This window comes from Triticum urartu, chromosome 4A (assembly GCF_056163025.1).
Source record: "Triticum urartu cultivar PI428250 chromosome 4A, HENAU_Tu73, whole genome shotgun sequence".
In the NCBI taxonomy this organism is placed as follows: domain Eukaryota; kingdom Viridiplantae; phylum Streptophyta; class Magnoliopsida; order Poales; family Poaceae; genus Triticum; species Triticum urartu.
Genome location: NC_141876.1, coordinates 310679420 through 310698799, shown reverse-complemented (window position 1 = coordinate 310698799; position 19380 = coordinate 310679420). Strand labels below are relative to the sequence as shown.

Genomic DNA, 19380 nt, shown 5'->3' with positions numbered 1-19380 from the left:
TATGAATACAATCAAAAGCAAGACGTAGGGTATTATCTCTTCGAGAGAGCCCGAACCTGGGTAAAATCCTATGTCCGTGTTACCATCGCTCCAAGACGCCTAGCTTAGGACCCCTACTACAAGAAATACCAGATATAGAACCGACATTGGTGCTTTCATTGAGAGCATGCTAGGTGTCGTCGCGTTGGGATGGATCTTCAACACACGCCAAATCAGATGTTATAGTTTCTGATTATCCTGTACTGTCGAATTCAGGGTTTCACAGACCCTTGAGATGTTTGAACTCTGGGGTGCGTGCGAAGAACTCGTCCTCCCAGTCTGCCCGCTCAATTATTCCCAGGCCTAACTCGACCAACCCAAGGGACAAGAGACATAGCAGTTTATCCTGGTTTGGGACACCTTGCGGTGTAATACTCTATTCCAGTTTTGGGTGGATTGCCTCAAGGGGCTGAGGATGAACTAGTACAGTGGTAGTATGGCCTCATGAGGTGAGGTGTTCTTGAACTCGATGATCTGGTGGGTGAGAGGATGATCTGAATAATCCATCCCCCTCTATGGTGGTGGCTAAGTCCTATTTATAGTGGCCTTGGTCCTCTTCCCAAATATAGGCGGGAAGGGATCCCACAACGGCCAAATTCGAAGGGGGACGACTAGTACAACTTATCCTGTCAAAAGCGGTTTTCGCCTACAAAGTCCTCTGGAGGTGACGCCGCAGTGGGCTCCACAATGACCTCCGTCCTACCGTCCTGGTTGTCTTGGTCTTGTTACACCGATATGAAAACCTTTGATTGATTCCTCGGGACCCCGCACCTGCGTTTGCCTCCTTAACACCAAAGAGGAAACTGGTACACTGCGCCCGCTGGCGCCCGCCTGACCTTCTTCGTCATGGCTCATGTCGTGCGAACCATGTGAGGTGCACCTTGCATAGATATCTCCTCTCCTCAGGAGCCAGCCTGGTGAGGCTGCCCCCAGGGTGGACTTGGCGTCGTCCGCCTCACGAGGCTTGGCCCCTGGCGAGGGTCCTGGGTTGTTGATGCTGAAGCTGGGCCATAATGGGCTGTTAACGGAGCCACGCCGCGGGCTGCATGTAGGCAAGTCAGGGTACCCCCATTCCCAGGACGCTGACAGTAGCCCCCGGGCCCAATGCACGCTCGAAGTTGGGTTCGAGGCGAAGCCAAAGGGCAAATGTGGAGCACCGCGGGCCCCAACCGGCTATGGCCTTGGTCGACGCGTGGCAACTGATGGGACGTGGGCACCAACGCTTCCCCACGCTGCCTTGGCAACTATTTGACTAGACGAGACTTCACTGCTTGCAGGGAAAACCATCATTGCATGGGATCATGGAGGCCGGCGGTTGGCCTCCTTCCGGGTTTATATGATGGGAGGGGCAGAGCCCCCTTGCTCATCTCTGTCTCCTCGCCATCCGCTCCTTCTTCCACCTCCTAGCCTTGCTGGCTTGCTATAGCAACCATGGATCCGACGAGGAATTTCTCCACTGCTGAGAACGGGAAGGCCCCCAAGGAGGGACCCAGCTCGCCGCCGCCCAAGAGAGGGTGAGGCCACCCCCGTAAGCATGCCGCGAATCCTGTGGTGGCCCCTCGGGGGTGCAAGCGCACTCATTCGGGGGCTGACGCCGCCCTGGGCGGCCGTCGCGGTGCTCCTTCTCGCGGCAAAAGCCGCCAAGGCCGAGGCACCCCATGCGACGAGGGAAGGCGTGCCATGGTTGCCTGGCCTCCTCGGTCGCGCTTCCACTAGGCGGAGGTCCTCCCGGAATTCATCGTGTGGTCGGAGAGGCCGGCCGGCACCTGGCTATAGCTTCTGCGCTTCTTTGCCGGCGAGCTACCAGTCGCGGGGCCTGACGGCCTCTGGTTGTAGGTTGATGACTGTTGCAGGAAGGCCTCTTGGGTCGGGGTCGAAGTTTCCGCCATCGGGAAAGTGTCTCTAGCCCGCGAGTGGCATGCGTTTGCCCGCGCACGTGGCCTCAGCGGGAGGTGCACCCTCCACTTCAAGTTCAATGGTGTCGCGACCCTCTTCGTGAGGGTGTTTGGGGAGGACGGCTGTCGTGCAGGGTTCTGCCCCGAAGAGGACAGTGGTGATGATGAGCTTGGCCTTGACAATAGCCGCGGCGACGCCGATGGTGAGCTCGCCCTTGGCGGGGGCCGTGGCTCGTTCAGTGGCGGCTGCTCCTCCAGTGAGAGCACGAGCAGCGGCGGCTATGACCAGCCACCACGTCACCAGGCTCGCATCGAGGACGGTGGCAGATCGTCTCATCTCCGTGCTCCGATGAAGTGGTAGGAAGGCTCGGGCTGAGCCCAGAGGCCTCTGGAGCCTGGCCTCAGGAGCTGTTGTGGTTGCGTGGGCCACTTTTGTTTAGCCTTTCCTTTTCCCAGCATTTTGAAAAAAGTAGAGGGCCCAACTGGGGCATGTAATGAACCAGGGTACTTATACCACTATACTATGCTTATTGTTCTGACATATGTTGTTATGTTCATGTCTGGGTAGGTGCGGTAGGATAACTTAACTTGATACACTCACGGTAGTCTCGCACCTCATGATGGTGTGCCCTCAATCATCTCGTGAGGTCCCCTTGCTGCTGGCTTCAGGAGACATCGTGAAGCTACAGAATTGTCAAAAAATATTGTTGGGTGTCTTGTTCCTCCTTGCGCGAGTCCTCATGCATGAGCTGGTCGTGGCTTAGTGCATCACGTCGCGGTACCCGGGGGGCACGCACTTAAGAAGATGCGCAAATAACATGCTTGTTCAGGAGTGTCTCGCGAGGATAGAAAAGGTCATGGCCCTGGGGGACAGGGTTGTGGCGAAGTGTGATCGTGGCGCGGGGCAAGCCCAACGCGCGCGCACACACCTGCCCAGCCCCCGCGCACGAGGAAGAGCGACGGGGAACTGCCGCACCTCCTGGGCCGAGACCGACGGCCAAGAGAAAAGACGAGAGGGAAAATCCATCTTGGCAACCCAAAATGCAAGAACTCCAAATTTCATTAAAAGAAATGGGGGGCAATCAACTACAGAAAGCAAGCAAATGAACAGCCGTGTTCCGCACCTAGACTAGTCTTCTCACCAGCATGGAGCTAAGTACTGCCACTAGGACGTGGGAGGGAGCCCCCGAGGGCTGAGGGCGGCTCTCTGTAGACTCCGTGGTGTGTACACCCCTACTCATTATTACGTGAGAGTGTCACGAGCGGAGACCTTCACAGGCACTGGGCCTTGCTCCATGGGTAGAACTTTGGGAGGTGCTGGATGTTCCAGGAATTTTGGATGGGGATCCCATCCTGCATCTCCAGGCGTGCGGCGCCAGGCCTGGAGATGCGGGCATTCCTAAACGGGCCCTCCCACATGGGAGAGAGCTTATGCAGCCCCTCCCTGGAGGGCACCCACCTCAGAACGAGATCACCCACCTCGAGCGTCCTGGAGCGGACGCTGCGGCAGTGGTACCGCCATAGCGCCTGCTGGTACCTTGCTGCCAAGAGCTTGGCTTGACGGCGGCGTTCCTCCCCCAGCACGAGGTCTATCCCTCGCGTGGCGTCCTGGCGTGCCTCATCAAACACTAAGATCCGCGTGGAGCGATGCTTGACCTCGTGAGGGAGAATCTCTTTGGCTCCATACACGAGGAAGAATTGAGTCTCACCCGTCGGCTTGGTGGTGGTGGTGCGGATGGACCACAACACGGACTGGAGCTTGTCGAGCCAGCCCCTGCCATAGGCCTCGAGCTTCTTCTTGAAGGTTCTTGTCTTGAGGACCCTCAGGACCTCTGCGTTTGCGCGTTCGGCGTGGCCGTTGCTCTTGGGGTGTGCCACTGAGGCGTAGCATATATGCGTTCCAAGGTTAGCACAATATGTTTTGTAGAGATTGCTAGTGAACTGCGAGCCGTTGTCGGTGATGATACGATTAGGGAACCTGAAGAGGCTCACGAGGCCCTTGATGAACTTGACTACCGAACCGGATGAGATGGTGTAGACGGCTTCCTCCTTTGGCCACTTGGTGAACTTGTCGATCGCGTCATAGAGGTAGCGGTAGCCCCCGGGCACTCGCGGGAACGGACCCAAGAAGTCCAGCCCTCAGACCGCAAACGGCCCCAAGAGCAGAATGGTCTGGACGTCTTGAGCAGGCTGGTGGATTTTCTTGGTGTGGAACTGGCACGCTTCGCAGGATTTCACCAGCTCGTTCGCGTTGTTGAGCATCGTGGGCCAGTAGAATCCGCTACCGAATGCCTTGCCCACGAGGGTGCATGACGATGAGTGATGCCCGCAGTCCCCGCCATGTATGTCGGCTAATAGCTCGCACTCCCTGTTCCCTGGAAATGCATCACAAGGAAACATCGTTTGGTCGTTATTGGTAGAGCTCACCGTCCTGAATGCATTAGGTTGTGGCCTGTCGAGCCATGCGCTACGCGTCTTCCTCCTCTTCCGGCAGGGTTCCCTGAAGCAGGTACGTCTTGAATTCTTTGGTCCAGCACCCCTCCTAAGGCTCGAGCACGGGGAGCGGGCATGCTCCTGAGGTCGGGCCGCAGGCGGGAGCTCCCGAGGATGGTCCAGGGGAGCCCCTCCTGAGGCAGTGTTGGCTCCACTGCTGAAGGGGCTACTGAAGGCTTGAAGAGCTGCTCCTTGAAGATGAGAGGCTCCTGAGGCTGGCGCTTGGATGCTCTCTTGGCGATATCATCAGCTTCCTTGTTCGTGCCGCGAGGCACGTGCTGCAGCTCCAGGCCCAAGAATTGCTTCCAAATTTTGCGTACCTCCGCCAGGTATGCCTCCATGTTTTCGTACTTCAGCTCGTATACCTTGTTGGAGAAATTGACGAAGAGCTGGGAGTCAGAATAGATGGTAAGGTGCTTTACAACCAAGGCTGCCGCAGCCTTGAGACCTGCGATCAGGCCTTCATACCACGCAATGTTTTTTGCAGACCTTTTCGCCATGTTGGAAGCAGAGCTGCACGGGGTAGTAGAGCTTGTCCTGAGTGGGTGAGATGAGCACGGCTCCAGCCCCCGCACCTTGCCGTGCGAAGGCGCCGTCTGGTGCCTCGCTCCCCGGTAAGAGGGATCGGTCCTCGCCTGCTTCAGACCCAGAGCGTCGGTCCATTCCACGACGAAGTCGGCAAGTGCAGCGCCTTTGATGACCCTAGTGGTGCTGAACTCCAGCTGAAATGCCTGCAATTCGATGTTCCACTCAACGACCCTACCCGCAACATTGGGGCACCGGAGCACCCTCTCTAGTGGGTAAGCCGAGACGACCTTGATGGGGTGGCCTTGGAACTAGTGGCGCAACTTGCATGAGGCGACGAGAAGCGTGAGCAAGAGCTTCTGTGGCATGGGGTAGCATGCCCGCACATCCCATAGTACTATACTGACGATGTACACTGGGTGCTCGACAAGGGCGGAATTGTTGGTGGAGTCTGAAACCTCCTGAGGCTGGGGGACCTCAGGACCTTGGTCACTTACTGGGGCAACTGCAACATCGTGAGCGTTGTCCCGTGGAACCTGGTCATCTTTTGTTGTCGCCGAGGCTTCAGGGACACCGTCTTGGGCATGCATCGTCTCGACTAAGCACCTGGCGTCGTGTGGCAGGCCCTTGGCCTGGCGCTCCTCCCGGACGGCCACCAGCACAACGTTGGCTGAGTAAGGCGTGGCAGCCAGGCAAAGCACTAGGGGTTCAAGAGGACGCGGCGCCACCTTCACTGGTGGGCTAGTGAGGTATCTATTGAGGTCTTGGAATGTCACTTCAGCCTCCGGAGTCCACTCGAACGGGGCCTTCTTCTTCATCAGCTTGAAGAATGGGAGAGCCCGCTCCCCCAGCTGGGAGATGAAGCGCCCTAGTGAGGTCAGACAGCCCGCCAGCTTTTGCATTTCCTTAAGAGTCTGTGGTAGACTCATCCTTTCTATTTCCTTGACCTTCTCTGGGTTTGCCTTGATTCCCCTGTGTGACACCAGGAAGCCCAACAGCTTCCCGCAGTGGACGCCAAACACACATTTCTCCGGGTTGAGCCGCTGCTACCTCTTGAGCACTGCGTTGGTTTTCCCCGAAGAGGAAGGGATGATGCAGCAAAGTAGCGTAAGTATTTCGCTTAGTTTTTGAGAACCAAGGTATACTAAGCGAAATACTTGCGAGTCCCTCGTACCTGCACAAAACAAATAAATCCTCACAACCAACGCGAATAGGGGTTGTCAATCCCTACACGGCCACTTACGAGAGTGAGATCTGACAGATATGATAAGATAATATTTTTGGTATTTTTATGATAAAGATGCAAAGTAAAATAAAGGCAAAGTAAAAAGCAAAGGAAATAACTAAGTAGTAGGAGATTTATATGATGAAGATAGACCCGGGGGCCATAGGTTTCACTAGTGGCTTCTCTCGAGAGAATAAGTATTCTACGGTGGGTGAACAAATTACTGTTGAGCAATTGACAGAATTGAGCATAGTTATGAGAATATCCAGGTATGATCATGTATATAGGCATCACATCCGACACAAGTAGACCGACTCCTGCCTGCATCTACTACTATTACTCCACTCATCGACCGCTATCCAACATGCATCTAGAGTATTAATTTGAAAACAGAGTAACACCTTAAGCAAGATGACATGATGTAGAGGGATAAACTCATGCAATATGATGAAAACCCCATCTTGTTATCCTCGATGGCAACAATACAATATGTGCCTTGCTGCCCCTAATGTCACTAGGAAAGGACACCGCAAGATTGAACCGAAAGCTAAGCACTTCTCCCATTGCAAGAAACATCAATCTAGTAGGCCCAACCAGACTGATAATTCGAAGAGACTTGCAAAGATAACCAATCACACATAAAAGAATTCAGAGAAGATTCAAATATTGTTCATAGATAGACTTGATCATAAACCCACAATTCATCGGTCTCAACAAACACACCGCAAAAAGAAGATTACATCTAATAGTTCTCCACAAGAGAGGGGGAGAACATTGTATTGAGATCCAAAAAGAGAGAAGAAGCCATCTAGCTACTAACTATGGACCCGTAGGTCTGAGGTAAACTACTCACACTTCATCGGAGGGGCTATGGTGTTGATGTAGAAGCCCTCCGTCATCGATTCCCCCTCCGGTGGAGCTTCGGAACAGGCCCTAAGATGGGATCTCGTGGATACAGAAAGTTACGGCGGTGGAATTAGGGTTTAGGCTCCGTATGTGATCGTTTGGGGTACGTAGGTATATATAGGAGGAAGGAGTACGTCGGTGGAGCAACAGGGGGCCCACGAGGGTGGAGGGCGAGCCTAGGGGGGGGGGGTAGGCGCGCCCCCTACCTCGTGGCCTCCTCTTTTGTGTCTTGACGTAGGGTCCAAGTCTCCTGGGTCTTGTTCGTTGAGAAAATCACGTTCCTGAAGGTTTCATTCCGTTTGGACCCGTTTGGTATTCCTTTTCTTCGAAACCTTAAACAGGCAAAAAAACAACAATTCTGGGCTGGGCCTCCGGTTAATAGGTTAGTCCCAAAAATAATATAAAAGCGGATAATAAAGCCCAATAATGTCCAAAAAAGTAGATAATACATCATGGAGCAATCAAAAATTATAGATACGTTGGAGATGTATCAAGCATCCCCAAGCTAAATTCCTGCTCGTCCTCGAGTAGGTAAATGATAAAAACAGAATTTTTGATGCGGAGTGCTATTGGCATAATTTTAATGTAATTCTTCTTAATTGTGGTATCAATATTCAGATCCGAAAGATTCAAGATAAAATTTAAATATTAACATAAAAATAATAATACTTCAAGCATACTAACAAAGCAATCATGTCTTCTCAAAATAACATGGCTAAATAAAGTTATCCCTACAAAACCATATAGTCTGGCTATGCTCCATCTTCGCCACACAAAATATTTAAATCATGAACAACCCCGATGACAAGCCAAGCAATTGTTTCATACTTTTGGTGTTCTTAAACTTTTTCAATGTTCACGCAATAAATGAGCGTGAGCCATGGACATAGCACTATAGGTGGAATAGAATGGTGGTTGTGGAGAAGACAAAAAGGGAGAAGATAGTCTCACATCAACTAGGCGTATCAATGGGCCATGGATATGCCCATCAATAGATATCAATGTGAGTGAGTAGGGATTGCCATGCAACGGATGCACTAGAGCTATAAGTATATGAAAGCTCAACAAAAGAAACTAAGTGGGTGTGCATCCAACTTGCTTGCTCATGAAGACCTAGGGCATTTTGAGGAAGCCCATCATTGCAATATACAAGCCAAGTTCTATAATGAAAAATTCCCACTAGTATATGAAAGTGATAACGTAGGAGACTCTCTATCATGAATATCAGGTGCTACTTTGAAGCACAAGTGTGGTAAAAGGATAGTAACATTTTCCCTTCTCTCTTTTTCTCTCATTTTTTTCTTTTTTTAGTTGGGCCTTTTCTTTTCTTTTTTATGGCCTCTTCTCTTTCTTTGTTTTCTTCTTCTTTTTTCTTTTTCGTCCGGAGTCTCATCCCGACTTGTGGGGGAATCATAGTCTCCATCATCCTTTCCTCACTGGGACAATGCTCTAATAATGATGATCATCACACTTTTATTTTTCTGACAACTCAACAATTACAACTCGATACTTAGAACAAAATATGACTCTATATGAATGCCTCCGGCGGTGTACCGCGATATGCAATGAATCAAGAGTGACATGTATGAAAGAATTATGAATGGTGGCTTTGCCACAAATACGATGTCAAATACATGACCATGCTAAGCAATATGACAATGATGAAGTGTGTCACAATAAACGGAATGGTGGAAAGTTGCATGGCAATATATCTCGGAATGGCTATGGAAATGCCATAATAGGTAGGTATGGTGGCTGTTTTGAGGAAGGTATATGGTGGGTGTATGATACCGGCGAAAGGTGCACGGTATTAGAGAGGCTAGCAAAGGTGGAAGGGTGAGAAAAGTGCATATAATCCATGGAATCAACATTAGTCATAAAGAACTCATATACTTATTGCAAAAATGTACAAGTTATCAAAGCAGAGTATTACACGCATGCTCCTAGGGGGATAGATTGGTAGGAAAAGACCATCGCTCGTCCCCGACCGCCACTCATAAGGAAGACAATCAAAAAATAAATCATGCTCCGAATTCATCACATAAAGGTTCACCATACGTGCATGCTACAGGAATCACAAACTTTAACACAAGTATTTCTCAAATTCACAACTACTCAACTAGCACAACTTTAATATCACCATCTTCATATCTCAAAACAATTATCAAGCATCAAACTTCTCATAGTATTCACCACACTCATAAGGAAGTTTTTACTATTCTTGAATACCAAGCATATTGGGATTATTTAAGTAAATTAACATGCTATTTAAGACTCTCAAAATAATCTAAGGGAAGCATGAGAGATCAATAGTTTCTACAAAGCAAATCCACCACCGTGCTCTTAAAAGATATAAGTGAAGTACTAGAGCAAAACTATATAACTCAACTGATATAAGTGAAGCACATGGAGTATTCTAATAATCATGTATGGCTCTCTCAAAAGGTGTGTACAGCAAGGATGATTGTGGTAAACTAAAAAGCAAAGACTCAAATCATACAAGACGCTCCAAGCAAAACACATATCATGTGGTGAATAAAAATATAGCTCAAAGTTACCGATAGAAGTAGACAAAAAGGGGATGACTTCGGTGGCATCCCCAAGCTTTGGCTTTTAGGTGTCCTTAGATTATCTTGGGGTGCCATGGGCATCCCCAAGCTTAGGATCTTTCCACTCCATGTTCCATAATCCATCAAATCTTTACCCCAAACTTGAAAACTTCACAACACAAAACTTAAAGTAGAAAATCTCATGAGCTCCGTTAGCGAAAGAAAACAAAAGACCACTTCAAGGTACTGTAATTAACTCATTATTTATTTATATTGGTGTTATACCTAGTGTATTCCAACTTCTCTATGGTTTATAAACTGAAATAAGCAAACAACACAGGAAAAACAGAATCTGTCAAAAACAGAACAGTCTGTAGTAACCTGTAACTAGCGCAAGATCTGGAATACCAAAAATTCTAAAATAAATTGCTGGACGTGAGGAATTTATCTATTAATCATATTCAAAAAGAATTAACTAAATAGCACTTTCCAAATGAAAATGGAAGCAGTTCTCGTGAGCGCTAAAGTTTCTGTTTTTTACAGCAAGTGTAACAAGACTTTCCCCAAGTCTTCCCAATGGTTCTACTTGGCACAAACACTAATTAAACACAAAACACAACCAAAACAGAGGCTAGATAAATTATTTATTACTAAATAGGAGGGCGAGCCTAGGGGGGGGTAGGAGCGCCCCCTACCTCGTGGCCTCCTCTTTTGTGTCTTGACGTAGGGTCCAAGTCTCCTGGGTCTTGTTTGTTGAGAAAATCACGTTCCTGAAGGTTTCATTCCGTTTGGACTCCGTTTGGTATTCCTTTTCTTCGTAACCTTAAACAGGCAAAAAAACAGCAATTCTGGGTTGGGCCTCCGGTTAATAGGTTAGTCCCAAAAATAATATAAAAGCGGATAATAAAGCCCAATAATGTCCAAAAAAGTAGATAATACATCATGGAGCAATCAAAAATTATAGATACGTTGGAGACGTATCAGCCGCGGGTCGACCTTGCGCAGGCTGGCGAACGTCTCTTCGAGCTCCTCCATGAGGGTCCTTGACTCCCAAGACTTTACTAGTATGTCGTCGACATAGGCCTCAGCATTCCTCCCGAGTTGTTGGCCCAGAGCGATGTGCATCAGCCGCTGGAAGGTTGCTCCGGCATTACGCAACCCAAAAGGCATGCAGGTGTAGTAGTACACCCCGCACGGGGTCAGGAAGGCCGTCTTCTCGACATCTTGCACTGCCATCTTGATTTGGTGATACCATGAGAATGCATCTAGGAAGCACAGCAGGTCGCACTCAGCGGTGGAGTCGACAATCTGGTCGATGCGTGGTAGCGGAAAGGGGTCTTGGGGGCAATCCTTGATGAGGTTGGTGAAATCAACGCACATGCGTTCGTTCCCGCCTTTCTTGGGATGATGATCGGGTTTGCCAACCATTCTGGGTACCGCACCTCCCGAATGACACCAACATCTTGTAGCTTGAGGGTTTCTTGGATGATGAACTACTGCTTCTTTGTGGACTGCCGCCGCGCCCTCTGCTTCACCAGGCGCACATTGGGGCACACCCGCAGGTGATGCTCTATCACCCCCCTTGGGACTCCAACCAGGTCCTTGGGCTCCCATGCGAACACCTCCTTGTTCACGTGCAAGAAATCGACCAGTGCCTTTTCTTGCTCTGGGCGAGGTTGGCACCTATGGTGAAAGTCGCTCCTGATGCCCCATTCTCGTTAACCGGCACCTACTTCGTCTCTGACCGATCTTGAGAGAACAACTACTTCTTTTTTTTTCGGCACAGCCGCCGGGACCTCAGGGGCGCCTCCCGTTTCTGTCCGCGTAGCAACCACGACCTTGAAAGCGAGTTTGAGAGCCGCCAGTGCCTCCTTGGTGTCTCCGGCCAAGGTGAGGACGGCGCTGCTCCCTGGCATCTTCATGAGGTTGTAGGTAGGGTGAGTTGCCGCAATGAACTTGGCCTGGGCTGGCTTCCCAAGGATGGCGTTGTACGGGAGGTTGAAGCGGGCGATGTCGAAATCGATGAACTCGGTGCGGTAGTTGTCACAGGTGCCGAAGGTGATGGGGAGGCGGACCTGCCCCCAGGGTTCTGGTGCAGCCATCGACAACCCCGGAGAGCATCTTGCGGGGGTGGATCCAGCCATGTGACACATGGAGCAAGCCGAAAGCTTCCACGGAGAGCACATTGAGGCCGGCCCTGCCGTCGATGAGGGTCTTGGTTATCGCTACGTCGCAGATGGTGGGGGTGCAGAGCATCGAGGGTGCGCTTGCGCCCACGGTGGTCGCAGGATGGTCCTTTCAGTCGAAGGTGAGGTCGGCCTCAGGTGTCGTCCATCCCGGAGGAGCTCTGCACGCATGGATCACCTGCTTGGCGAAAGAACTGCTTGACATGGCGGTCCGAGGGCGGCGCCTGTGAACCACCCAGGAATGATGCGACAGCGTGAGGCGCCGGTGCCACAAAGCGCACGATGAGGAGGCCACACAACACTTCCCAGGAGGCCACCGAAGATCTTGGCAGGTTGAGAAGCCAGTTTGCCATGACCTTGTCGTCACTGCCTACCGCCCAGACAGCCTCCTCATATGCCTGGAGGAAGCCTGCTGGGTGTGTCGCGCCATCGTATCGGGGCGGCAGGTCCACCTGAACTTGGGTGGCCACCGCACTCGTCGTAAGGCAGGGGCGAAGTCCCGAAGGCCCTTGGCGTCTCCGTGCGCGCCCGTCGATCCAGTCGGAGGAGCAGCGTGATAACCCACAAGTATAGGGGATCAATTGTAGCCTCTTTCGATAAGTAAGAGTGTCGAACCCAACGAGGAGGTAAAGGTAGAACAAATATTCCCTCAAGTTCTATCGACCACCGATACAACGCTACGCACGCTTTACGTTCGCTTTACCTAGAACAAGTATGAAACTAGAAGTACTTTGTAGGTGTTGTTGAATAGGTTTGCAAGATAATAAAGATCACGTAAATAAAAAGTAGGGGTTGTTTATATAGAGACACAACTAAGTTATGTTTAGTAGAGAGCTTTTTGTCACAAGAATGTTATTTGTCCCTACGCAATCGATAACTAGACCGGTAATCATTATTGCAATTTTATTTGAGGGAGAGGCATAAGCTAACATACTTTCTCTTCTTGGATCATATGCACTTATGATTGGAACTCTAGCAAGCATCCGCAACTACTAAAGATCATTAAGGTAAAACACAACCATAGCATTATAAGGCATCAAGTCCTCTTTATTCCCATACGCAAACAACCTACTTACTCGGGTCTGTATTTCTATGACTCACGCCACCCACCATAAGCAAATCATGAACGTATTGCAAACCCTATAGCGAGGATCCCCCATGCTTGCGCGACACGTACAACACCACAGGACAGCACCAATAATAAAACATGCAACTCAAACCAATCACAATCATCAATTAACAAATAGGACAAAATGGGTCTACTCAAACATCATAGGATATCCATACATCATTGGGAAATAATATATAGCGCTGAGCACAATGTTTAAATAGATATTACAGCAGGTAAAATAGGAGTTACACCACCACATAGAGGGGGGAAGAGTTGGCGATGACGGCGGTGAAGTTGTTGTTGAAGATTGTGGTGACGATGATGGCCCCGGTGGCACTTCGGTGCCACCGGAAGCGAGGGGGAGAGAGCCCCCATTCTTCTTCTTCCTTGACCTTCTCCCTAGATGGGAGAAGGTTTTACCCTCTGGTCCATGGCCTCCATGGCATAGGAGTGGCGAGAGCACCTCCGAGATTGGATCTGTCTCTCTCTGTTTCTGCGTTGGCTGATTCTGCCCTTTCACCGTTTCTTAAATTCCCGGATATCCGTAACTCCGATTGGGATGAATTTTGGACACGATCTCTATCCGGATATTAGCATTCTTGTGGAGAAATAAGAGCACCAAACACCTTACGGGTTGGCCATGAGGGCCCAGGGCGCGCCCCCTTCCTCGCGGCCCCCTCAGGCATCGTCTCGCGTTGATTCTTCTTCCGAAAAATCACATACATTCCAAAAAAATCTCCGTCAGTTTTTATCCCGTTTGGACTCTGTTTGATATGGATGTTCTGCGAAACAAAAAACATGCAACCAACAGGAACTGGCACTGGGCACTGGATTAATATGTTAGTCCCAAAAATAGTATAAAAAGTTGCCAAAAGTATATGAAAGTTGTATAATATTGGCATGGAACAATCAAAAATTATATATACGACGGAGACGTATCAGCATCCCCAAGCTTAATTCCTGCTCGTACTCGAGTAGGTAAATTATAAAAAAGATAATTTTTGATGTGGAATGCTACCTAGCATAATCTTGATCATGTATCTAATCATGGCATGAATATTAAGACACGAGTGATTCAAAGCAATAGTCTATCATTTGACATTAAGACAATAATACTTCAAGCATACTAACCAAGCAATTATGTCCTCTCAAAATAACATAGCCAAATAAAGCTCATCCCTACAAAATCATATAGTTTGGCCATGCTTCATTTCTGCACACAAAATGCTCCCATCATGCACAACCCCGATGACAAGCCGAGCAATTGGTTCATACTTTTTAACGCGCTTCAGCCTTTTCAACCGTCACGCAATACATGAGCGCAAGCCATGGACATAGCACTATAGGTGGAGTAGAATATGATGGTGGAGGTTGTGTGGAGAAGACAAAAAGGAGAAAGTCTCATATCGATGCGGCTAAACAATGGGCTATGGAGGTACCCATCAATTGATGTCAACGTGAGGAGTAGGGATTGCCATGGAATGGATGCACTAAGAGCTATAAGTGTATGAAAGCTCAAACTGGAAACTATGCGGGTGTGCATCCAACTTGCTTGCTCATGAAGACCTCGGGCATTTGAGGTAGCCCATCATCGAAATATACAAGCCAAGTTCTATAATTAAAATTCCCACTAGTATATGAAAGTGATAACTCAAGAGACTCTCTATATGAAGAACATGGTGCTACTCTGAAGCACAAGTGTGGTAAAAGGATAGTAACATTGCCCCTTCTCTGTTTTTCTCTCATTTTTTGTTTTTTTTGTTTTTTTGTGGGCTTCTTTGGCCACTTTTTTTATTTGGGATTCTTTGTCCTCTTTTATTTTTTTAAGTCCGGAGTCTCATCCCAACTTGTGGGGGAATCATAGTCTCCATCATCCTTTCCTCACTGGGGCTAAGCTCTAATAATGATGATCATCACACTTTTATTTACTTACAACTCAATATTACAACTCGATGTCTAGAACAAACTATGACTCTATATGAATGCCTCCGGTGGTGTACCGGGATGTGAAATGATCTAGCATAGCAATGACATCAAAAATGGACAAGCCATGAAAACATCACGCTAGCTATCTTAGGATCATGCAAAGCAATATGACAATAAATGCTCAAGTCATGTATATGATGATGATGGAAGTTGCATGGCAATATATCTCGGAATGGCTATGGAAGTGCCATGATAGGTAGGTATGGTGGCTGTTTTGAGGAAGATAGAAGGAGGGTTATGTGTGATAGAGTGTATCGTATCACGGGGTTTGGATGCACCGGCGAAGTTTGCACCAACTCTCGAGGTGAGAAAGGGCAATGCACGGTATAGAATAGGCTAGCAATGATGGAAGTGTGAGAGTGCGTATAATCCTTGGACTCACATTAGTCATAAAGAACTCATATAATTATTGCAAAAGTTTATTAGCCCTCGAAGCAAGGTACTACTACGCATGCCCCTAGGGGGATAGATTGGTAGGAAAATACCATCGCTCGTCCCCGACCGCCACTCATAAGGAAATCAATCAAAGAACACCCCATGCTTCAAATTTGTCACACAACATTTACCATACGTGCATGCTACGGGACTTGCAAACCTCAACACAAGTATTTCTCAATTTCACAATTACTCAACTAGCATGACTCTTATATCACCACCTTTATATAAAAAAACTATTGCAAGGAATCAAACATATCATATTCAGTGATCTACAAGTTTTATGTAGGATTTTATGACTAACCATGTGAATGACCAATTCCTGTAATCTCTATAAATAGATATAAGTGAAGCAAGAGAGTTTAATTCTTTATACGAAAGATATGCCCACACTCTAAAAAATATAAGTGAAGCAAAAGAGCATTCTACAAATGGCGGTTTTCTTGTGAAGAGAAACAGGCAATCCAAACCTCAAATGATACAAGCAAAGCACATGAAGCATTCTATAAAGCCATACTCAAAAGATATAAGTGAATTGCAATGAGCATTATATAAATCAATCAAGGACTATCTCATACCAGCATGGTGCAAAAAAGAAAAGTGAAAACTAAATGCAAAAGACGCTCCAAGATTTGCACATATCGCATGAACGAAACGAATCCGAAAACATACCAATACTTGTTGAAGAAAGATGGGATGCCTTCCGGGGCATCCCCAAGCTTAGATGCTTGAGTCTCCTTGAATATTTACTTGGGGTGCCTTGAGCATCCCCAAGCTTGAGCTCTTGCGTCTCCTTCTTCTCGTCACATCGAGACATCCTCGATCTTCGAACACTTTATCCACACAAAACTCAACAGAAAGCTCGGTAAGATCCGTTAGTATAATAAAGCAAATCACTACTCTAATTATTGTTGCAAACCAATTCATATTTTGTTTTTGCATTATAGCTACTGTAATATAACTTTTCCCTGGCTTAATCTACCGATAGGAATCGATAGTTTCATCAAAACAAGCAAACTATGCATCAAAAACAGAATATGTCTTAAACAGGACAGTCTCTAGTAATCTGAATATTCACGATACTTCTGTTACTCCAAAAATTCTACCAAAATTAGGAAAAATAAAAAAAATATAGAAATACAGGGAAAAATGTTTCTGAACCGTTTGACGTTCCTGTAAAAAATGTAAATCACGCACTACAGCCAAAGTTTCTGTCCTGCACCGCACAAACCAACAAGTAATCTAAAACATCCTAAAGGCAAACCTTGGCACATTATTTTTATAATATGATGGAATTGTTCAAGGGGATAATTATTTTTTTTGAAAATTTTATGTAATCAAGATTCACAAAGTTTTCGTGAGCATGAACAAAGTTCAAGGAGCTCCCCCACTTCAATAATGCTTGTCTCTGTCACTTTCACTTTCCTTTTTGAAAAGTTTTGGGTTCCCCTCTTTATTTTTTTTGTTTTAAAACTATATGAAAGCACTCAACAGAAATAAATGACTCTCTAAAACTTCCGGGTTGTCTCCCTGGCAGTGCTTTCTTTGAAGCCATTAAGCTAGGCATACAGTGCTCAAGTAATGGATCCACCCGGATCCCAAGGTATATCAAAGCCAATTTTAATTAACAATGATTTGTAATTTAGTAGTGAGCACAAAGTTAGATATATCATGTAATGACGAAGTCTAACTCTATTCCTATGCATCAGCATGTCATACAAGAACAATTCATGCACACAAAGTAAAGGCCAATGCATAGTATAAACAGTTTCTTGCAATTTTATCATGTTGGAAACATAGAGAGGTGGAGATATAGTTCCTCTCTCATAATAATTATAAGTAGGAGCAGCAAGCACATGCATATTATATTCATCAAAATCACCATATGCAACGGTAAAAGGTAACCCATCAATATAATCCTTAATAAGTGCAAACTTCTCCGATATAGTGTAGTCGGGAGAATTGAAAAAGATAATAGGACTATCAAGCATGGGTGCAATAGCAACAATTTCATGTTTAACATAAGGAACTATAGCAAGTTCATCTCCATAAGCATAATTCATATTGGCATCTTGGCCACAAGCATAGCAAGCATCATCAAAAAGGGATATTTCAAAAGAATCAACGGGATCATAACAATCATCATAGCATTCATCCTCCGGTAAGCATGAATGGAAATTAAACAATGTATGAGTTGAAGAGTTACTCTCATTAGAAGGTGGGCACGGGTAGCTAAACCGCTCTTCGTCCTTTTGTTATTCGCTCTCCTCATCATCTTTTTCATCTAATGAGCCCATAGTTTCATCAATTCCTTCTTCCATAGACTCCTGCAAAATATTAATCTGTATGAGGACATCTGCCGTCACACTTCCACCACAGTTGGCGCCCATCATGGGGCCAGCGCACGGTGGTTTCGAGTTCAAGCTCCGAAGGGCTTAAGGGATACGTTGTGGGCCGGATGACCAAGAGTCGTTGCGGCAAGCTCTACATCGACGATGTAGGCTGGGGCCCCGAGCCCGGCTCAATTGAGTACGGGTACCGGGTCCGCTTCGGTGGAATCCACGTCTTCATCGGCAAGATCGACGAGCCAGGCCCTGAGCCAGACATCTGCACTGACATCATCGAGACGGCTCAGCGTGCACGACCCGCCCTAGCTCAGCCATCCGTAAGGCATGTCTTCGTAGGGTTCACCCATGGGGCTGAGTTGGAAGGCTCTGTCTCTGGTGATGAGACAGAAATCTGCTCTGATGAGGAGTCCACAGGAGAGACCAATTCAATGTATCGGGTACAAGATGGAAGGCTTGGGGGCTGTTCCGATGGTGACAATATTCCGGACCCAGTGAGCCGCCAAATAGGGTGGCGATCCTCATGGCTAGCACACAGCCGATTCTTGGCTCGACAGCTGCCGCGGCTGTAACTTCTGGTGCAGCTACGGTCACAGCAGCTGGGGCTGGCGGTTCAGCTCGCCCATCGGCTCAAGTCTTAACAGATCTACTCGATGCTCTAGCGACTCTGATGGAGGTTGAGGTAACCCCGGAAAACCAGGAGCAACAGAAGGTAGAAGTGGATAAATTACGTGATGGAATAGCGCAAGCTAAGGAAGACTTAGCGGCAGAGAACGGTAGGATGGCCGCAGAACAAGCCGTTTTGGACGCCCGAGCAAAGCGGATTCAAGCTCGTTCATATTGGCTTAGGGTAGATCAGAACGCCTCACACGAAGTCTTGAGGAGGAAGAACCAGAGTCGTTTTCCCTTGGTTTACGAGTCAAGGGACCTCTTCAACACCGCTGGAGCTGGGGCCAGTAACCCGACGGTGGTAAACCGGATAGTTGAACTACCCGGCCAGCTACATATGAACAGCACTCCGCCTCAGCGTGTGATGACACCGCTGGGTCATTACTCCACCCCTCTTGATAACATGATTGCTGCAGCTACACGATTGGCGGCTCTGCCCGACGGGGGTGAAACTCTAGCACGGTTGTAACACGAAGGGCCAGGGAGCTTCTTCAAACAGCTGTGGTGTAGCAGCAGGCTTACTCTTATAGTCGTGACCGGATTCATGAGACCCCTCATCCAAGCCAGAGCTACAGCAAGCACATTGAGTCGCTAGCGGTCTCAAGTACTGAACGACACCGTAACCAACCTCATGACCCGGCACACAATGGAGCTAACGCACAAGATTTGGTGGACCAGGCCTGAGAACGTCGGGAGGCTGAGTTGACGGCTCAACTGGCGGCTCATCAGCATGCGCCAGTTTACCCGACAATTTCAATTTAGGAAGGTGTGACTTCCAAGGCTTTTGGTGTGCCATGTCTAACGACAGCTATACGAAACGAGTGTCTGCCCAAGGACTTCTAAGGGCTTCGTAAGGTGCCTAATTACACAGCCGATCAACCCCTTGAGGCGTGGGTGGATATTTACGAGATGGCCATGGAGATGCTGGATGTTAGTGCAGCTGCTTACGCCAAGTACTACACCATGATGTTAGAAGGGACGACTCATACCTGGTTGAAGGGATTGCCGGCTAATTC

General features: G+C 48.0%; 1 protein-coding gene across 1 annotated transcript; it reads right to left on the bottom strand.

Annotated features, from left to right (window-relative positions):
- Positions 1 to 4073: 4073 nt before the first annotated feature.
- On the bottom strand, positions 4074 to 11012 carry LOC147975682 (uncharacterized). Its single transcript, XM_087520531.1, has 5 exons — positions 10601 to 11012; positions 6114 to 6126; positions 5450 to 5924; positions 4492 to 5158; positions 4074 to 4309 (listed from the first exon to the last, which is right to left on the bottom strand). The coding sequence occupies exons 1-5, from the start codon at positions 11010 to 11012 to the stop codon at positions 4074 to 4076; spliced, it is 1803 nt and encodes a 600-aa protein (XP_087376657.1).
- Between the last annotated feature and the right edge of the window lie 8368 nt (positions 11013 to 19380).

Coding starts and splice junctions, on each gene's coding strand:
- LOC147975682 (XM_087520531.1), bottom strand. CDS start 11,012: ATGTGCGTTGATTTCACCAACCTCATCAAGGATTGCCCCCAAGACCCC. Junction 5,159..5,449: donor ACGATGTTGCAGTTGCCCCA/GTAAGTGACCAA, acceptor ATCGAATTGCAG/GCATTTCAGCTGGAGTTCAG. Junction 4,310..4,491: donor CAGGAGCATGCCCGCTCCCC/GTGCTCGAGCCT, acceptor ATGCATTTCCAG/GGAACAGGGAGTGCGAGCTA.